The sequence below is a fragment of the Pteronotus mesoamericanus genome, unplaced genomic scaffold (genome assembly GCF_021234165.1).
Source record: "Pteronotus mesoamericanus isolate MK-2021 breed Mesoamerican mustached bat unplaced genomic scaffold, CSHL_Meso_final contig_20, whole genome shotgun sequence".
NCBI lineage: Eukaryota > Metazoa > Chordata > Mammalia > Chiroptera > Mormoopidae > Pteronotus > Pteronotus mesoamericanus.
The window spans coordinates 6,757,408-6,775,401 of NW_026555085.1; the positions used below are offsets into that span (position 1 = coordinate 6,757,408).

At 53.6% G+C, this 17,994-nt stretch overlaps 1 protein-coding gene across 2 annotated transcripts in view; it reads right to left on the bottom strand.

Annotated features, from left to right (window-relative positions):
• Window positions 1–857: 857 nt before the first annotated feature.
• The window catches only part of CPNE5 (copine 5), an 83,942-nt gene continuing 66,805 nt past the window's right edge, over window positions 858–17,994 (bottom strand). For both annotated transcript variants that reach the window (XM_054568727.1, XM_054568725.1), the window contains 9 exons: window positions 15,290–15,343; window positions 11,641–11,702; window positions 6,516–6,562; window positions 4,729–4,910; window positions 3,778–3,905; window positions 3,427–3,529; window positions 2,695–2,752; window positions 2,182–2,255; window positions 858–1,076 (listed from right to left, as the gene is read on the bottom strand). In XM_054568727.1, coding sequence (XP_054424702.1) covers window positions 858–1,076; window positions 2,182–2,255; window positions 2,695–2,752; window positions 3,427–3,529; window positions 3,778–3,905; window positions 4,729–4,910; window positions 6,516–6,562; window positions 11,641–11,702; window positions 15,290–15,343 — 927 coding nt within the window. The remainder of the gene's footprint in view (window positions 1,077–2,181; window positions 2,256–2,694; window positions 2,753–3,426; window positions 3,530–3,777; window positions 3,906–4,728; window positions 4,911–6,515; window positions 6,563–11,640; window positions 11,703–15,289; window positions 15,344–17,994) is intronic.

Below are 17,994 nucleotides of genomic sequence, written 5' to 3' on the forward strand. Positions count from 1 at the left end.
GGCTCCTATCCCTCTGGGATAAAGGGGCAGTGTGGGAGTGCTGGGGCTGGGCTGTCCTTGCCCAGGTGCCTAGGTGGGCCGCAGAGGAGTGGACACCAAGGACCCTGGGCAGTGTCGGCGGGGAGGTGGGGTGCCTGGAGCTAGGAGTCAACTGTGGTGCTTGTGGGCCCACATGCCAGGGAGAGGCTTGTGGATCTGTGTGTCTAGAACCAGGGTCATACTGGGCTTGAGAAGCACCAGAAAAGACTGTGCCTGAAAAGCCTCCATTCCTGGCCCATCACGTGGCCTATGGTTCACCATCACAGCCTCCCCTTCAGGAGGCTGCAGGGTTCCCACTGCAAGCAAGTGTCCCTGGGAGGGGTTGCATGTTCAGCCATTCCTGCCAGCCCATCAGCCTTATGGGGTTCACAGGAAACAGGGAGAGGATAGATACTGGGGTGGGAGTCAGGGGCCAAGTAGAGGAACAGACAGCCTAGGAAGAAGGGAGGGAGAAGGGGGCCTGGAGACGGGAGGCCCAGCCCAGGCTTCAGGGCCATATAGGATTGCCTACGTGGGCTGAGTGGGACCCCAATCATCCTGCTTGTTAATACCATCCCAGCTGGGCTAGAACCAAGTGTCAGGGGAAGAAGAGAATAACAGGGGCTCAGAACCCTACCTCTACCACCTGTACCCTCCATCTCTCTGGGTTCGGGCCATAAGCGAGGCCAGGGAACTGGGAAGGAGTCTCCAGAGGCCCCACCCTCTGTCAGCCTTCCAGGCACACAGGGTTCCAAAGGCTGGGCCAGGCAGACTGTAGGGGGGGTCTAGGGACCCGCATACCCCTCTGGCATCCCCAGGCCTCAGCCACTTTCCATGGCTCAGATGTGCGTGTGCAAGGGGGAGGCAGGGGGCGTGCGGGCGGGGGACTGGGAGGGTGAGCCCTCTGGGGCCTCAGGTGGGGGGCGTGGACGGATGCCTTTCGCCTTCATGTAGGACACCAGCTGGTCCGGGATCTCAGCCAGCACGTCGCGGGCCAGGCGTGCCATGCTCAGCACATGGTTGCCCGTGCGGTCCACGTAGTCCCTGAAAGGCACGAACTGGCCAGCGGGAAAGGCAAGATAAAGCAAGGTTTCCTGTTGGATCTCAGCCCCCAGATCTCCAGACCTGGGCTCCTGTCGCACTCCTCCCAGCCTCTGCCCACTTCACTCCACCGCTCCCCCCATGGTGAACGCTCTGAAGCGCTGTCATCACGCCACTATTCTTTCATTCACCCAAATACTTATTGAGCACCTATTGCACGCCAGGAGACACCGCTGAGCAAGATTCCTGGCTCCGAGGTCTTGGCGCCAAGTGCTTAGCAGGCACGTGGGAAATGCTGAATGAGTCCTCTGGCTTCTGGAGATTGGCCCTCTGGCAGCCTCCCACCGCTCGGGCAGAGCCTCCTCTGTCTCACTGGCCCTGCTTCTCCTCTTCACTCAAGTCAGGCCCCTCTGGCTTCCTCACAGGGGCTGTCCGCCCCTCCCCCAGTCAGGGCCTCAAGCTCACTCCTGCTTCCAGGCCTTTGCATCTGGGATCTCCCCTCCCAGCGGGCCCTTGCTCTGGTTTCTAGCCCCTTATCTGGTCTCCACACCTGGAATGATGCCTCCCCCATTCCAATTTTTTTAAATCCAGCGGGTATGGAGAATGTGTTTTTTATTCCAAATCTCCTAAGCAGTAGGACTCTGCCTGCAGCAGATACCCCGAGGGGTTGCTTGCTGAGGTGCCTCTGAGGCTTGACTGGACAGGGATGCCCTGAGGACCCAAGACCTGTCTGCACCCTACGCGGAGATGTTAAGACACTGATTCAGTTAACCAAGCAGAGCAGTTCTTGGGGAGGGGCTGCACTAAAGACATCCTCCACCTTCGAGGGGTTGGCCATCTCACTGGGAAGGCATCTGTGTTCTGAAGGAGACCACGGAGGCCTGGGGGTTCAGGGAGGCCTGGGCGGGGCAACCGTAACGCTAGGGGTGAGTCTCAGGGCTGAGAGCCAGTGGTCCAGCCCAGAGAGAGCTGTGACCTGAGGACAGACTCCTGTTCCCTTCTGGGGTGGCCGGGCTACTCCGAGGCTCCCAGTGCCTCTCTCCAGGGCCCTTTCCAGAAGAGCCCCCAGCAGGGGGTGTGAGGTCAGCCTGGCTAGATGGGCAGGCAGGGGCCGAGCTTCACCTGGACAATGTCCCGCTCAGCCAGCTTCCCCCGAGAGGAGATCCGCACGTCATCACCGTCCAGCTCCACCATGGCTGTGGGGGGAGGACAGGCATGGCGGGGGGAATGAATGGCCCCGGCCAGACAGTGCACTTGTCCCCCAGTCCCAGGGCAGAGACTGGCAGACCAGACCCCCATGTTAGAGATGAGAAAACTGAGGCTATGAGACAGGAGGAGCCCACCCACATGAGCCTCTGACGTCTGGTCCAGCCTCTAGCTCCCCCACCCTCCCCAAACTCACAGGGTTGGAGAAGGGAGGAGTGACTCAGGCCTCCTCTCCACAGCCCTGGGATGTGGGTGCGGGGTACACACCCCGACACTCATGCCCCTGTGCAAACAAGCGCGCTGTGGCACCCTGCCTGCGGGCCCAGACAGTCACACACGCCCAGGTGTGAGTGCTCGTGCTTTGGGGCGGGGTCACTCCCCAGGGCCTGACGCCTCTGTGTGAGCACCGGGCAGGGGAGAGGGACTCACCGTCGAACTCCGCCTGGCCCACGCCGATGATGATGATGGACATGGGGAGTTTGGCAGCCTGCGAGACAGCAGGGGATGGGGGGGTCAGGGGTACGGACAGGGGGTGGATCATAGAAGAAAGTCAGGAGGACAGGATGGAAGCGCGAAGGATGGAAACACATAGGGAAACACACAGAGAAACACAGGAAAAGCAGGAAAGAGAGGGAGAGGGCAGCCGCGGATACAGACCCAGGGGCACGAGAAGAGCGGGCAGAGGAAGAGAAGCAGAGGGAAATGGGTCACAGGTCAGGTCCAGTTCTGCCAGACACCCCATCCCTTTCTCTGCTCTTGGACCTCCATCATGTGGGACACCTTTCGTGCGGGCCTGGAGAGAAGGCCATCTGTAGCTGGGGCAGCTGATACAGGGAGACCACCCCACCAGAGGAGTCACATTCCTGGACCTCCCACCTTCTCTACCTGGCCGGGCTGGGCTGCGGTCCGAAAGCCGGTTAATGAGGGAGCCAGAGGCAACTAGAGGGAGTGGACCACCCAGTGTGACTAACAGGAGGGTCGGGAGCTCACTGGTGGGACCGATGCCCCAACCCCGTGCCCAGGCCCCCAGATGCTGCAGCCAGAGGCCAGGAGTGGTCTCACAGAGGGCAGGGAGAGGAGAAGCCAGGCCCAAGTGTTTCCCTAAAGGAGTGGGAAGGCACAGTCCCCCGCCGGAGTTCCAGGCGCCCCCACGCAGCTCACGTTGACGATAGCCTCCTTGGTCTGCGCCATGTCCGAGATAACCCCGTCGGTAATGATGAGTAGCACCGAGTACTGGGAACCATCCTGCACCTCGGCCGCGTTCCTGGGTTGGGACCGGGGCAAGATCTGTCTAGGAGGCCCTGGGCATGTTGTCCCCCCGCCCGCTGCACAGCCCCTTAACACTTTGGTGGGGATGGCTCCTTCGGTTCGAAGGGGTCTCTTTAGGGTCAGGGCTCCCTGAAAGGTAAGTCAACAGGAAGAAACATTCCCTCTTGTCTTCCTGAGGGGACAGGTGTGGAGACCAAAGCCTTGGGAACTGTTGGGATGGGGGTCTAGTGACCCGGCACTTACCTGGCCACGTGGGTGACAACCGGGGCGAAGTTGGTGGGGCCGTAGAGCTGCACGGTGCGCAGGCTGCGGTGGTACGCCTCCAGGATGCCCTCGATGCCGCAGCACGAGGGGTTCTCCTGGTTGCCGTTCTGGGGGCAGAGGACGGGGAGGCTGAGCCCAGGAAGGAAGGAGGGGTAGGAAGGTGGTGGCTGGGGGTCAGTAGGAGTGGGACCAGGTGGCAGAGGCCAGCAGACCTGGGCCGTCCTACATTCTTCTTTGGTGGGGGCAGGGAGGGGGCCCACCCTGACAGACAGTGCCTGCTCTGGTGAGCAGGGGCTGGACCTGCTCGTCGCCCCACTCCCATACCTGCTCAGATAAGCACCCCCCCAACCCAGCCCTGGCTGGAAAATGTCTGCAGGGTCCGAGCAGCTCTGGAAAGGCCAGGGTTGATCCATCCTCCTTTGTCCTGTGCCCGGCACAAGGCCTGGCACTCCATAGGCACGTGACGGATATTTGCTGTGAGCGATCCAGTGACTGATTCAGGGTCCCCAGCTCAGGGCAGGGAGGGAGAGGAGGTGGCCTGATGAGATATTCTCACAGGGCCCCCATCTCAGCATCAACTCAGGGAGGTCCTGGAATTACCTGCAGTTGCCCAAACCCAACCCATACCCTCTATCCTCATTCTTGGGGCCTTGGGGGATAGTGCAGCTCCACTTTGGTCCTGTCAGGAAAAGGAGGCTGGAGCCCACTGTGGGCAGCTTTAGGCACAGATGACAGTTCTCTGTGAGCAAGGTGGGGAGTGGGGTTCTAGAGCCCCTGATACAAGACCCCTTCCATACAGCAGGCAGCCCCTCCCCCCAGAGACCGCACCTCAACTCCCCGGGCGGGGAAGATGGGAAGTGCCCCCCACCCCAGGCTCGTCACCACTTCCTCCAGCTTGGTCAGCCCCCAGCACTTTCTCTGGGGACCTACCAGTGGGAACTCGTGGGATACCCTGCCATCAGGGGGCAGCTTGGCCCCAAAGCCAAGGGCGGGAAACATCTTGTCGCTGTCATAGTGCTGGATGATCTCCCCGACGGCGGTCAGTGCCAGCGCGTAGGCGTTCAGCTGGTACGGGCTCATGTAGTGCAGCGACGTGGACTGCGAGGGGTTCCCTGTGACACAGGACACAGGACTTTTGCCCGACTGCATGTTCCAAGCCACCTTGGCTTCAGAATCAGAAGGGGGTGTCCAAAGGCGCCCCTAACTTTTATTTATTTATTTACCCTTGATGCCATTCTCTTACCACACATTCCATCCTCTAGCAAAACCTGATTGCTAAACCTTCAAAATATATCCAGAGTCCAGACCACTTGCCCCTCCTCCATGATCTCGTCTTCTTGCAGGGAGGTCAGCAGCAGCCTCCTACGGGACCTCCCTGCTTCCTGCAGTCCTTGTGCCTGTGGTCCGCACTCAGCACACCAGCCAGAGTGAGCTCGGCAATCCACAGGCAGCTAGATGACGCCTCTTTCCTGCTCAAGAGGCTCCAAGGCTCTCATCTCACTCGGAATTAAATCCAAAGTCCTTTCAGCGCCCCACGTGATCCAGCCTCCAGCTACCTCTGTCCTCATCTCCTACAGCCCTCCCTGTCTCTGAGTCCCACCTCAGGGCCTTGGCAATGGCTGTTCCCTCTGCTCTGGGACACTTTCCCACAGATGTACACGTGGCTTGCTCCCTCGACTCTTCAGGTTTCCACTCTAGTGTCACCTTCTCAGTGTGGTCTTCCCTGAGCAGCCCTCTGAAAGTTATAGCCTCCCCCAGCCCTTCCTATCCCCCTTCCTTACTTGACTTTTCTCCATAGCCCTTGTCACTGCTAATATTGTCCATATTTTACTTATTTATTAAAGGAAGTACAGCCCAGGCTGCAAAGGTACAAATCCTTCTCTACTTTCTACTAGCTGTGTGATCTTGGGTAAGTTCCTTAACCTCTCAGCCTCAGTTTTGTCATCTGCAGAATGGGAATAATAACAGACCCCCCCCCCCTCACCTCATAGGATTGCTGTGTGGATTAAACAGGTATTATTACTGTAACTCTCTCCCTTGTTATTATCACTAAGGCCCTTCCCGGCTCTGACATCCTATCTATGATGCTAGGGGTTTCTGATACACTTGTGGAGTATGAGACCTGAGCATCTTCTGATCGGTACAAAAATGAGCACCGAGCCCTGCTGATGGGGGTCCAGACTCCAAAGAAGGTTGTGACGTTTATAACAGTGTAAAGTTTGGCACTGATTGCTCCTGGAGGCTTGGTCATAGCCTGATACTGGAGGAGGTCAGGGGAGGGAGGAAGCTGCGGCAGCCCCAGCAAAGGAGACGACTGGGGTTCCTGGGCTCTGTGTCTGCCCTCACGGAAGACCATAGCGCCCAGTGCTGAGTCCCCTCCTCCCCTCCAGCCTGTGGGCTGCACTGCACAAGGTGTGGGATCGGACCCTGTGAGGAAGCACCTCTGTGCTCCGGGGCTCTTTGTGGCCCAGAGTAGCACTGTTCTATTCCCCCAGGGAAACTGAGTGTCCTCATGGGCCAGGCTGCAGTTCAAGGCCCAGATCTGTTAGTGACTGTGGTTCTATCTTTGGTTCTCCAGGCCTAAGGACTCCTTCTTTGGTGAGGATGAGGCCAGAGAGTATGGGAGACCTGGCTGCCAGCTAGGGCCAGCTACCTCAGCCGTGAAAAGCCCTCCCCTGCCTCCCCCATCCAGCTCCTCTGTCCCTCCCCCCACTCACCATTGGAGGCTGTGAAATCGATGGCCACTGTGAAGTTGATCTGGGTCCTAGAAGAGGGAGAACAGCAGGGAAGTTACCTGGACAGAGGCAGGGCTTGGAGAGGTGGGTGAGCAAGGCTGGACAAGGAGTGGGAAACCTGGCTTGCACCCAGCCCCGCTGCTCGCCCGGTAAGTGGCCTTTCCACCTGGGATAGTGATGCCAGCCACGCCCTCCCTCCCAGGGCTGTTGTGAGTGAGCATCAGAAGAGTCAGGCAGAGTGAAAGCTCTTTGAAGATGATGATGTTCTGTGTGATTATGATTACTCATTTGTTCCCCAGACTCTGCCCCTGGTCCCACCTGAGGCCAGTGAAGTAGAGTCTCGCTGTATTTCTGGCTCAAATATGGAGTCAGACTCAGGGTTAAAACTTATTTGACAAAAAAAGAGAGACAAATAGGAGTTGTCATCCCCTCAGGGGAGAACAAAACACTACCCATGACTGTTGTCTTGCCCAAAATTGAACCCGAATCTGACTGACCCTCCAGAACTATCTACCAGTTGTTTATAGGAAATACAGGGGGCAGAGGAACATGTTAAATGACACCACGGGGGTGCAGCCAGTAAAAGGCAGTCCGCGGGGGGTTCCGGGGCCCCACTGGCAGTGATCCAAGGACCAACAGCATAGGGATCACCTGGGGACTCAGAGGACCCTGAGTCTCCTGTAGACCCACTGAATCAGTCTTAGCAAACCCTCCAGGTGTGAGTGGGGGACCCCAGAGATGAAAGGAGAATTAAGAGACAAATCAATACAAGCGCAATACAGGGGTGGGCAAAAATAGGTTTATAGTTGTGAGTATGCAAAATACAGTTTAGTCTTGTATCATTTTTATTGTATTATTTATTTGTATTACAACTGCAAACCTACTTTTGCTACCTGTATATGGATCTTGCCTGATTTCTGCTTCAAATATGCCAATTAAGAAACTTTAAAAGTCAATTGGGTAAATCTGAAAACTGACTAGATTTGTTATTAAGAAGTTTCTGTTTTTAGGAGTGATTATGGTACTTAGTTATACTTAACAAACAGAACCCTCTTATTTTAGAGACACATCCTAAAGCATTTGGGGGATGACATGTCCAGGATTTGCTTCCAAATAATTGCATGGAAGGGAGAGTGCATGGAGAAGGACGAGCCATGAGCTGGTGATTGTGGAGTCTGGGTGAAGGGTCCTTGGGGTTCATCATTTCTTCTCTCCAATTTTGCATGTGTTTGGGATTTTCCTATAGTAAAAAGTTAGCTTTGAGGCTTCAGATTCAGATTTGAAATTGCTGAGGGTTTGGCTGTTCCAGGTTCTGTGCTAGGTGCTGACAAGGACAAAGATGACAAGATATGAGCCCCTGAGAAAGTCTAGTCTGATGGTTCTCACAGTGAGTGAGCCCAACCACCAGGGGAGCTTGTTTAAAAAGAAGATCCCCTCTTCTGGTCAAGATGGAGGCATAGGCACACACGCTTCATCTCCTTGCACAACCACAAAAAGAATTACAGCTAAATCTCAAAACAAATAACATCCAGAACTATCAGAAAATCAAACTGTATGGAAGTCCGACAACCAAGGAGTTAAAGAAGCCACGTTCATCCAGACCGGTAGGAGAGGAGTCACAGAGGGGGCGGAAAGGCGAGGAGACGCAGTGGTGGTGGTGGTAGAACAGGCACGGGCAGTCCCACATTCACTTGTGGTGGATAAAAATCGGGAGGGACACCTTGGGAGTGAGCTATCCCGGGCCCCAGCCAGACCACACAGTCTAGGGGTCCAGCGCCAGGAAGCTAAATACCCATAACTTCTACTGTAAAAACCAGTGGGAGGTGGGGTGGTGGAAGAAACTGCCCGATTTTCAGGAAACTCTGCTTAAAGGACCTGCACAGTCTTAGAATGCACACAAACACACCCATTCTGGGATTCAATACCAGCGCAACAGCTGGAAGGGTACCAGTTGCATATGGGCGTTGGGTGAAGTGACTGAAAACAGGGTGCGTGCTGGGAAAATCTCCAGAAGCCAGGCAGCAGCACAGTCCCCTCTCTGGGCCCTCCCCCAACACAGAGCCACAAAGTGGTGAGGCAGGTTGCTCCACCCTAGCAATCACCAAAGGCTCCGCCCCATACAATTTACAGGTGCCTTTTCTACAGTAGGCCATGCTACTAAGACAGGGAGTCAAAACAGCTCTCCCTAACACACAGAAACAAACACAAGGAGGCTGCCAAACTGAGGAGACAAAGAAATACGGCCCAAATGAAAGAACAGAACAAAACCCCAGAGAAAGAACTAAACAAAATGGAGATAACCAACCTGTCAGATCCAGAGTTCAAAACACTGGTGCTCAGGATGCTCAAAGAACTTACTGAGTACAGCACCATAAAGGAAGAAATGAAGGTTACACTAAGTGAAATAAAGAAAAATCTACAGGGAACTTACACTGAAGGAAGGAAACTGGGATTCAGATCAATGACTTGGAACATAAGGAAGAAAATAAACATTCAACCAGAACAGAAAGAAAAAAAAAGAATTTTAAAAAATGAGGATAATATAAGAAGACTCTGGGACATCTCCAAATGTGCCAACATCTGAATCATAAGGATGCCAGAAGGAGAAGAGGAAGAGCAAGAAATTGAAAACTTATTTGAAAAAAATAATGGAAGAAAACTTCCCTAATTTGGCAAAGGAAATATATATACAAGTTCAGGAAGTACAGAGAGTCCTAAACAAGTTGGACCCAAAGAGGACTACACCAAGACACGCCATAATTAAAATATAGCCAAAGGTTAAAGATAAAGAGAGAATCTTAAAAGCAGCAAGAGAAAGACAGAGTTACCTACAAAGGAGTTCCCATAAGACTGTCAGCTGATTTCTCAAAAGAAACTTTGCAGGCAAGAAGGAACTGGCAAGAAGTATTCAAAGTGATGAAAAGCAAGGACCTACAACCTAGATTACTCGATCCAGCAAAGGTTAATACTGTGGTACTGTGGTAAGAGGCTGGGTTCCTGAGTGACTGTGTGAAGCATATCCCTGCCACCCCAAGAATTAAAAATAAGCCTTTATTTGTACTAAGCCTTGAGGTTGGGGGGTTATTTGTTATAGCAGTTGATCCACCCTATTCATCTGCTGTTTCTTGTCACCTTTCAGTGTGGAATATAGAGACTGTGACTGCGATAGAGAAGGGAGACATTTGGAGGGTAACAGCCTGGCTCCCTGGGCTGTCCTTGGGAGAGTGTTTTGACCGTCAGGACTACATCTGAGGGGACAGGCAGGCCTTACTCCTTAAGTAGTCTTCCCCTGCTCTAGGCCCTAAAGTGACTGGAAAGCAGGTACTTTTGCGGGGAAGTTCCTCCCTGCAGGTTCACCTCTCCTGAGGGCACGGCAGGGTGGAACATAGGCTGTTGAACAACAGCTCTATCTCTGACACGGGGGAAGAGGTGCCCATACCCTCCCCGTCCCACCCCTCCAGGTGGGCCAGGGAGCGAGGCCAGGGAGGAGAGAGTCCCTAGACAGATGTCTCTGTCAGCTGCCTGCCTGGACACGCACGCCGCTCTCGCTGCCTGGAGCCAGCCTCTCCCTCAGATGCTCGAGCGAGCGAGTAAGAAGAGAGGCGTGGGGCGGCTGGAGAAGGGGAGGGCTAGGGCGTTTCCAGCGTTCCAACTTGCCCAGTACTCCAGGCGCCAGCTTTGCGCAGGAGCCCACCCGCCTCGAGGCTCCTTCTCCAGTAGACGTCACAGCCCTTTAACTCTCTGCCTGCGTCCCACCCCACCTGGTCGCTGCCAGGCGGGCAGGGATAGTCATCAGTGTGGAGGAAATGCAGCATGTGGTGACAGAAGGCACGCTGCCACTGGCTAGGCATGGGGCCTCTGGATAGCTATGTAAAATAAAGACCCACCTTGCCCTCCTTTCCCACTGTGTTCTGTAAATTGGGGGTATTATGCAAATGAGAAGAATAAACAGGATGAGGATTGCTTAGAAATTACCAGGTACTATGGAATGTAAGGGATGGCTGCTTAATGGGTCAAGAACAGAGCAGTTTTGATGGGGGAAGGGAGCAAGGGCGGGTGGAGAATAGGCTCAGGAGGGGCCGGGAGTAGAGGCAGGGAGGCCTCTGGGTGATTGCAGGGAGGGCGTGTGCCCAGTGGGTGAAGGAGAGCTCCCAACTTTGAGACTGTGGGTTCAAGGCGGCCGGGAGCCCTGTCATGGGAGAGCGAGTGTGGCTTCCCAGGCCCTGACTTTCCCTCTGCCCTGGAGGCCAGGCAGCCAAGGCCCACTTGGCTGGGATGAGCCTCTGGCAGCTGCCCTGCCTGTCTCCTTTCCAGACAGGTGTATCATTCACCTGCCTGCACCTGTGGGCTCTTGGCTACCCACACCCTGACCTGGCACCTGTCCTTGGCAGAAGCAGGCTGTTTTTCCATGAGCTGTTGGCTGGAGCCTCCAAGGCTTCCCTGGCTGCCTGGGCCTGGAAGTCGGAGTCTCGGGCTCTCTCTGCTCCTTAAACTCATGTTTGACCAACTGCTGGTCCTGGGGCCACCTCCTGGCTCATCCCCCATTCCCTCCTACCCCTTATATGTCCCTGATGACACCAGGCAGGTGAATCACTGCCCTCCACACAGACCAGAGGTATCAGGAGCTCAGGGCAGAAAAGAATCTTAGAATTCACCAAACTTCAACCTCTTGCGTTCGGAGGAACCTGATTCCTAGGGAGAGACGGTGACCTGCCCAAAGTAATCCAGCCAATTCGGGCAAAAAGGGGTCTAGAGCCTGCACCTCATGACTCCTAGTCCAGGGCTCATGCTGCCTCCCTATGCTCTTGGTTCCCTTTGTCATGGAGTCCCTACCATATCCAGGTCTCATCGCTGCATGGGGACCTGATGCGACCCACTGGGCTCCAGGGCCCAGGAATGCCCTCCGCAGCCGCTCAGGATCCAGGAGCATGTAGGGCTCTGGAGAGTTGTCTGGACCCGGACACTGGGGGGCTGCTCAGAGCCCAGAATCACAGGCTTCAGCCAGGGCCTCACGGAGGCCAGGGTGGGGCCAGAGCTGCTCATGCCCATGTGTGGGGCCCCTTCCCTTTTTCTCAGGCCATAGAAACCGGGATGCATCTCTTCTCACCCTCCTTTGATGTAGTCGAGAAATGTGCACTCTGACTCCACAGCAAAGGAAAGCAGTGTGACCTGGAAAACAAAAGGGAGCTTGGTCAGTGCGGAGCATGGGTAGGGAAGGTGGTTTGCTGACACTGCTGGAGCACTGAGCATGTGCCAGTCTGCATACACCATGGCATACGGGGCTCCCAACAACCCTGTAAAGTGCTACTATCATCCCCATTTTATCACCAAGGACACTGAAGCTCAAAAAGGTGATGCAGTGTGCCCAAGGACACTGTCAGCATGTGGCCAAGTGAGACAGGAACCAGGTCTTTCTGAGTCCAAAGCCTGCACTCTTGACCTCAAACTGCATCCTGGAAGGACTCTCTCTGTCCCTGGAGTTCAAGCCAAGGGCATGATTTTCTCCTAAGCAGACACCGGTGTGGAGCGTAGAGGGCAAGGGGGTCTTTCTGACACAGTCCTACAACGTGCTATGCTGACAAGCTCCACACTTCCATACCCCATTAACCATTAATCCTGCAATGTGCCTCTCTGGTCTGCACTTATCTTAAACCTTACTAGTCCCCGCTCATCCTTCTGGTATCTCTCAATCTCTACCCTCAGACCCAAGACCCTCTTAAGCAGCCTGTCCTTTCCCCCAAAGGTAACACCACCCAGGACTCCCTCTCCCACGCAGAGGCCTCTTGACCTATGCCCGCTGGCGGCTTTGGCACCAGCTTCACCAACACTGGCAGCTACCTGGCAGCTCATTACAATGATTGAGGATCGCAGAGACAAGTGAAAGCCTGGCAGCCGAAACCAATTAAATGAGGCAAGATTGGGGCAGGGGACATTTTCCCTACATCAGAGAACTCCACTCTCGGATTTGGGGAGCTCCCTACTGGTGCAGATTCAGCCACCTTTATGGACTCGCTAGGTGGGCCAGGTAGGGTTTCAGCTTGACAAAGCTGATGAGCCTTTAGCCCCAAAGTAGGAGGGTCTGTGAGTACTCAACTGGGCCTCGGAGACCGCTCCCCACTGTGGCTCCGGCATTAGGCATCTGGACAAGGTCTCCTTTCACCAGGAAGGGACTATGGCATAGTGTCCCCTGATAATCATTAGGCTTCTTTGGGAGCTTTTAGAACGCCTTGCAGCCCACGTGAGGCCCTCAAACCAGTTACACCAGTGTCTGGGGTAGGGCTGTGGCCCTGGATCTTTTTTTTAGCTCCTCACATGAGTCTAACCTGCAGTTAGAGCTGAACTCCCATCCAGGCCCTGGGATGATCTATTACCCTAACTTGCCTGACCATATGGATTCTCCCACGGACTTGCTACTCAAAGTGTGGTCCCCAGACCAGCAAACTCAGAATCACTACAATGCTGGCAAAAAATAAATAAATAAATAAAAATGAAAATAAAATGCAAAAATTCAGATTCTTGGCATTTTAACAAGATCCCCAGGAGATTTCTGCACATAGTAAGTAAGGTATGAGAAACAATAAACACAGATGGCTGAACCCCAGCCTGGAACGCTAGGGAACTGGCCTAGACATCTCTATTTTAATAAGCACACTGGACCCTGAATGATCTTTTAATTTTTTTTTTTTTAATCAATTCCAGAGAGAGTGTAAGGGAGGAGGTAGAGAGGGAGAGAAACATTGATACACTGATGTGAGAGAGAAACATTGATCGGTAGCCTTCCGCACAAGCCCCAGCTGGGCACCAAACTCGCAACCCAGGCATGTGCCCTGACTGGGAATCAAACCTGTGCCCTTTTGGCCTGCGGGATGATGCCCACCCAACTGTGCCACACTAGTCAGGGCTCTCAGTGATTTTTTTAAAGTGAAGATTGGGAAATGCCGCAGCAAAGGAAAGTCAAGAAACCTGGGCCCAGTCTTGCTCTGTCCCTAACTCACCATATGACCTAAAACAAATCACTCCCCCTTTCTGGGCCTCAGTTTCTTTCTCTTTAAAGTAAGAAAGCTGGACAAGATCTGTAGTTTTCAAACCTTTTTTTAAAAACTATATCCAATATTTCTCAGCTGGGGTAGTTGCTGCCTCCCCTAGAGGCATTTGGGAAAGTGTAGGAGAATTCTGGGGGTCTCACAACGACTGGGGCTTGACTGGTAGCTGAGGTGAGGGGTGCTAAGCACCCCACAATGTAAAGCAAAGTCCTGTGAGGCAAAGAATGATCCTGCCTAAATCACCAACAGCATCCCCACTGAGAAACACTGCAGCTTTGGACAAAGGAAATACAGGGTCGGACAAAAGTAGGTTTACAGTTGTGAGTAGGTAAAACACAGTTTATTCTTGTATTATTATTTATTAATTATTGCATTATTTTCCATATGAACAACTGTAAGCCTACTTTTCCCCACCCTGTATTACTCCAAGCCTCTCTGTGAGACGGTTCCAATCAAAAAAGTTGGGGGTAGCCCCCTTTGAATAAGCAGACTACTTTGCAGTTCACAGGCCCGTGTCTTCCGCATCTCCGACATGCCTGTCATAGCCACCCTGTGCAATAGGAGCGTAGGGATGAACCCATGTTACGGATGGAGAAAATGAGGTTCCTCAGAGGAACTTCAGAGCCCCTTGACTATGATGTCTTCTGGGTCTGGAGTTGCAGTCTGGCTGACTCACGTGACTAAGTTTGGCTGCATTAGCCGATCGATGGTGCTATGAGCCTCTGGAATGGGGCGGGACATGAAGAGTATGAAAGTGGCCATGTTTGCACTGCAAAGACATTGGCTTGGTCTGTAAATGCACTGTGGGCTCGACCTCAGGGCCTTTGCACATGCTGATCCCTACTACAATTCTCTTTCCCCATCATCCTTAATACCTGCTCCCTCACCTCCTTTGAATCTCTGCTCAAATGTCCTCTTCTCAGAGAAGCTTTCCTTGACCACTTGATATAAAATAGTTGTTTTGTCCCTGGCATTCCCTATCCCTTTACCTTATTTTACTTTTCTTCCACAGCATTCGTAACAACCTGACACATACAGGTATAGCTATGCATTTGTATTTGTTTTCTGTTCCCTCCCACTAGAATAGAAATGCCAGTAAGACAAAGATTTCCACCTGTTGAAGAAACACATGAAGATGAGCCCCCAGAAGCTGCCGGGCTGGTGTGACCCTAGGACGGTCACAGTCAAGCAGGAGCAGTGCCTGTCGCCGCTGCCAGCTCAGAATTTAACCGTCACGCTGCCTGCCATTTCTACCACTCTATAGCTCTGTGACTTTAGGTGAGTCACTTTCCTGCCTGCACCCTTGGTTTCCTCTTTCATGACAAGGGGATGATAACGGCTGCCTCTCAAGGAAACAATCTGTGAAAAGCACCAAAATTGGGAATTTCCCACAGTAAGGGCCCAATAAATGCTACTCCTTTTCGTCTTCCTTCCTGCAGGAAGTCCCATGGGAGTTTCTCTCTGGGATTCCTCACTCTGTGTCACAGAGCCTGTTGTGATACAACACTGAAACACAGCCCACTGCCCACCGCCTGCCCCGTGGGCGGCTGCTCCCAGGGCCCCACCCCTCCCCACCCCTCCCCACCCCAACTCTCCAGGTCTGGTTCCCACACTGCGAGAGCACGCAGACACCCATGCCTCCTGACACCAGGCCCCGCTCCGGGCTCAGGGCATCTACACTGGGCTGCGAAGAAGGAAGGGGTGGCTACTCACTGTGCCAGAATTCACGTATTTCTTTTTCTTCATTTTCTTTTTTGGATTTACCACCTGTAGGAAAAACCAGTCACCGAATAAGAAGGAGGTTTCCAAACAGGCACAGCTGGGCCCCTGGGGTTTCCGTGGGCCCTTGGGTGTGGCCCAGACCCCGGTAAGCAGAGTGGGCTGGGGAAATTGGGGGTCCCATGGAGGAGGATTCAGGGAGGTCTTGTGAGAGACTGTCATTTAGATTTAAGCAACTGGGCTCCCTAATTGGACCCATAGGCAAACACACCAGGAATAATATTTATTTAATCTTTCCCACTGCTCCCCAAACACATCCTCCACCCTACTCAGACAGAGGAGGCTCAATGTTGCAAAGGGACCTGTCCCAGCCTGCCCCTCACTCTGGCTCAGGCTGCTCCCTCACCTGGAACACGCCTCTGCCGCCCCGACCAATCCTTCCTGCTCCTCGCTCCACCACCCGCACCCTCACACCACAGTTAGAACCTCCTTAACTGTTCTTCACGTGCAAGCTCTCATTCCAAACCAGACCTGTCCTCAGAGAATCTATCAGAGCACTAGCTAGGCATGTAGTAGGTGCTAAAAAGAACAAACAAAAAAACACCCCCCTGCAAAAACCAAGCACTTCTTTGTGGGTGAACTCAGTGGCCTCACCTGGGGGTGATCTCCCCACCCCCAGAGACGTTTGGCAATGTCTGGAAATCTTTTTGGTTGTCACAACTCGGGGAGTGGGTAGGGACAAGAGATGCTGCTAAACATCCTAACAACACACAGGACAGCTCTCCGCAACCAAGAACCGAGTCTGAAGTGCCGGCAGTGGCGAAGCTGAGAGGCCCGGGCTGGTGAGGAGGACCCCTTGCTCTGGGAGCCCTCACGGGTCTATCACAGGCACATCTGTGCTCTAATCTGAGCCTCACCAGCTCTTTGGATTCTTACATGGGGAATCTAGGCCCAGCGCTTCCCTAACCTCTGATCTTCACACCCGCTCTGCCCTCCTCAGGTTTCCAGTGAGCTCACTCCCCTCTCCCTCATCTCCTGTTCTTCCTGCAGGGCCAGTCAGCAGGTCTCTAGATATGGTCTCTTCCCTCTAACTACAGATAGCCAGTTTTGGAGATACGGAAACTCAGGCACAGGGACACCAAGTGTTTTGCTTAAGGTCACACAGCTGGTCTGGGTAGTGACAGAATTAGAAACCAGCCCACCTTGATTACAAATACAAACATATTTCTTCACAAATATTTACAGAGTGGGGGTACCAGTTCCTGTCCTCTAGACCCATTACTCCAGTTGGGGAAAAGAAGACATGTCCTTGGGATAGGTGACAAGAGCCACAAAGAAATGGGAGTCCGAAATGTGAAGGGAGTTGTTAGGCGGGAGGCCTGCTCTGGGTGGGAGCATCAGCGAAGGCTCCCGTGGCAGGTGGCGCTGAGGGCAGACGCGAAGGGACAGGAAGGATTTGGACATACAGAGGTGGAAGGAGGCATCCCAGCCAGAGGAGATATTGCGGGGAAGGGAACACAGAGCTGGGGTCCAGCTTAAGTGCAGGACCACAGGGTGGAAGAGTAAACTGGGCTGGCTGGAAGAGAACCTCGAATGCCAATTTAAATATCTGAGCATCGCCCAGCAGCTGGCAGAGAACTCTGATAAGCTCTAAGCTGATAGGGGACAGGCCACAGCAGGCTCTAGGATGCTGGGACCTGGTGGAGGTGAGTACGGGGGAGAAAGAGGGACATCCAGGGGAGTGTTTGCTTGGTTCTGCCACCGCATGGCTGTGACCTCAGGCAAGCTACTTAACTTCCCTGGGCCTCACTTTCCTCATCTGTAAAGTGTGAATAAAAAGTACCTACCTCATAGAAAGATATGGGAATTAAATGGGTCAATACAAGTCACGTGTTTAGGACACGGTCTGGAATGTAGTAAGTACTATGTATGTGTTGGCTGCTATTACTTTCTATTACTACTACTTACTACCACCCCCACCCGTCCAGGTGACAGTCAATGAGGGCTTCTGGGTGTTGGAACAGGTACTGAGCTATGGCAAAAGAGCATTGTCAAGAACTGACCACAGATCTTGGGCCCCGGGCATGGCTGTGGGGGTAGGAGAGAGGGAGGGGTCAGGGGCAACCAGGTAGACACAGAAGGAAGGAAGAGCTGGACTGGGGCACAGGTGGGGAGTTCAGGTGCGAGGGCTAGCAAGCTGTGCAGGTGGCAAGTGAGAGTCTGGGGAGAGAAGTTCAGAACAACCTCAAATCTTCCACAGGCATGAAAGCCACCCCGATGACGCGGTTCACAGACACATTCATGGGAAAACAGCCTACTAGGCAAGGAGGCGAGATGGGGGCTCAGTTGCAAACTCGAGTGCTGCCCTGTGCCTCAGTCTTCCAATCTGTCCCAGGAAGACTCAGAACTTTTAGAACTGAGTGCATCTTAAACTTTTACTCCAAACTAGTCCTCCCAGCTGAGGAGAATAAGCACAGACTCCTGGGGATCTGGGCGTCGCCCAAAGACCTGGCCACAAGCACATTTCTTTGAAGTCTTCTGTGTTGTCTTTAAATTAGCCAGTATTCCACATTTCCACTCTCTAATTATAACTTTTAATATTAAAGCAATGTTTTGTTCTCAGATCTTCATGTGAAATGGCACTGAGAGACGCCCTGTTTATCCTGAGGTTTCATGCGCTCCGCAGCACACACCCCCTC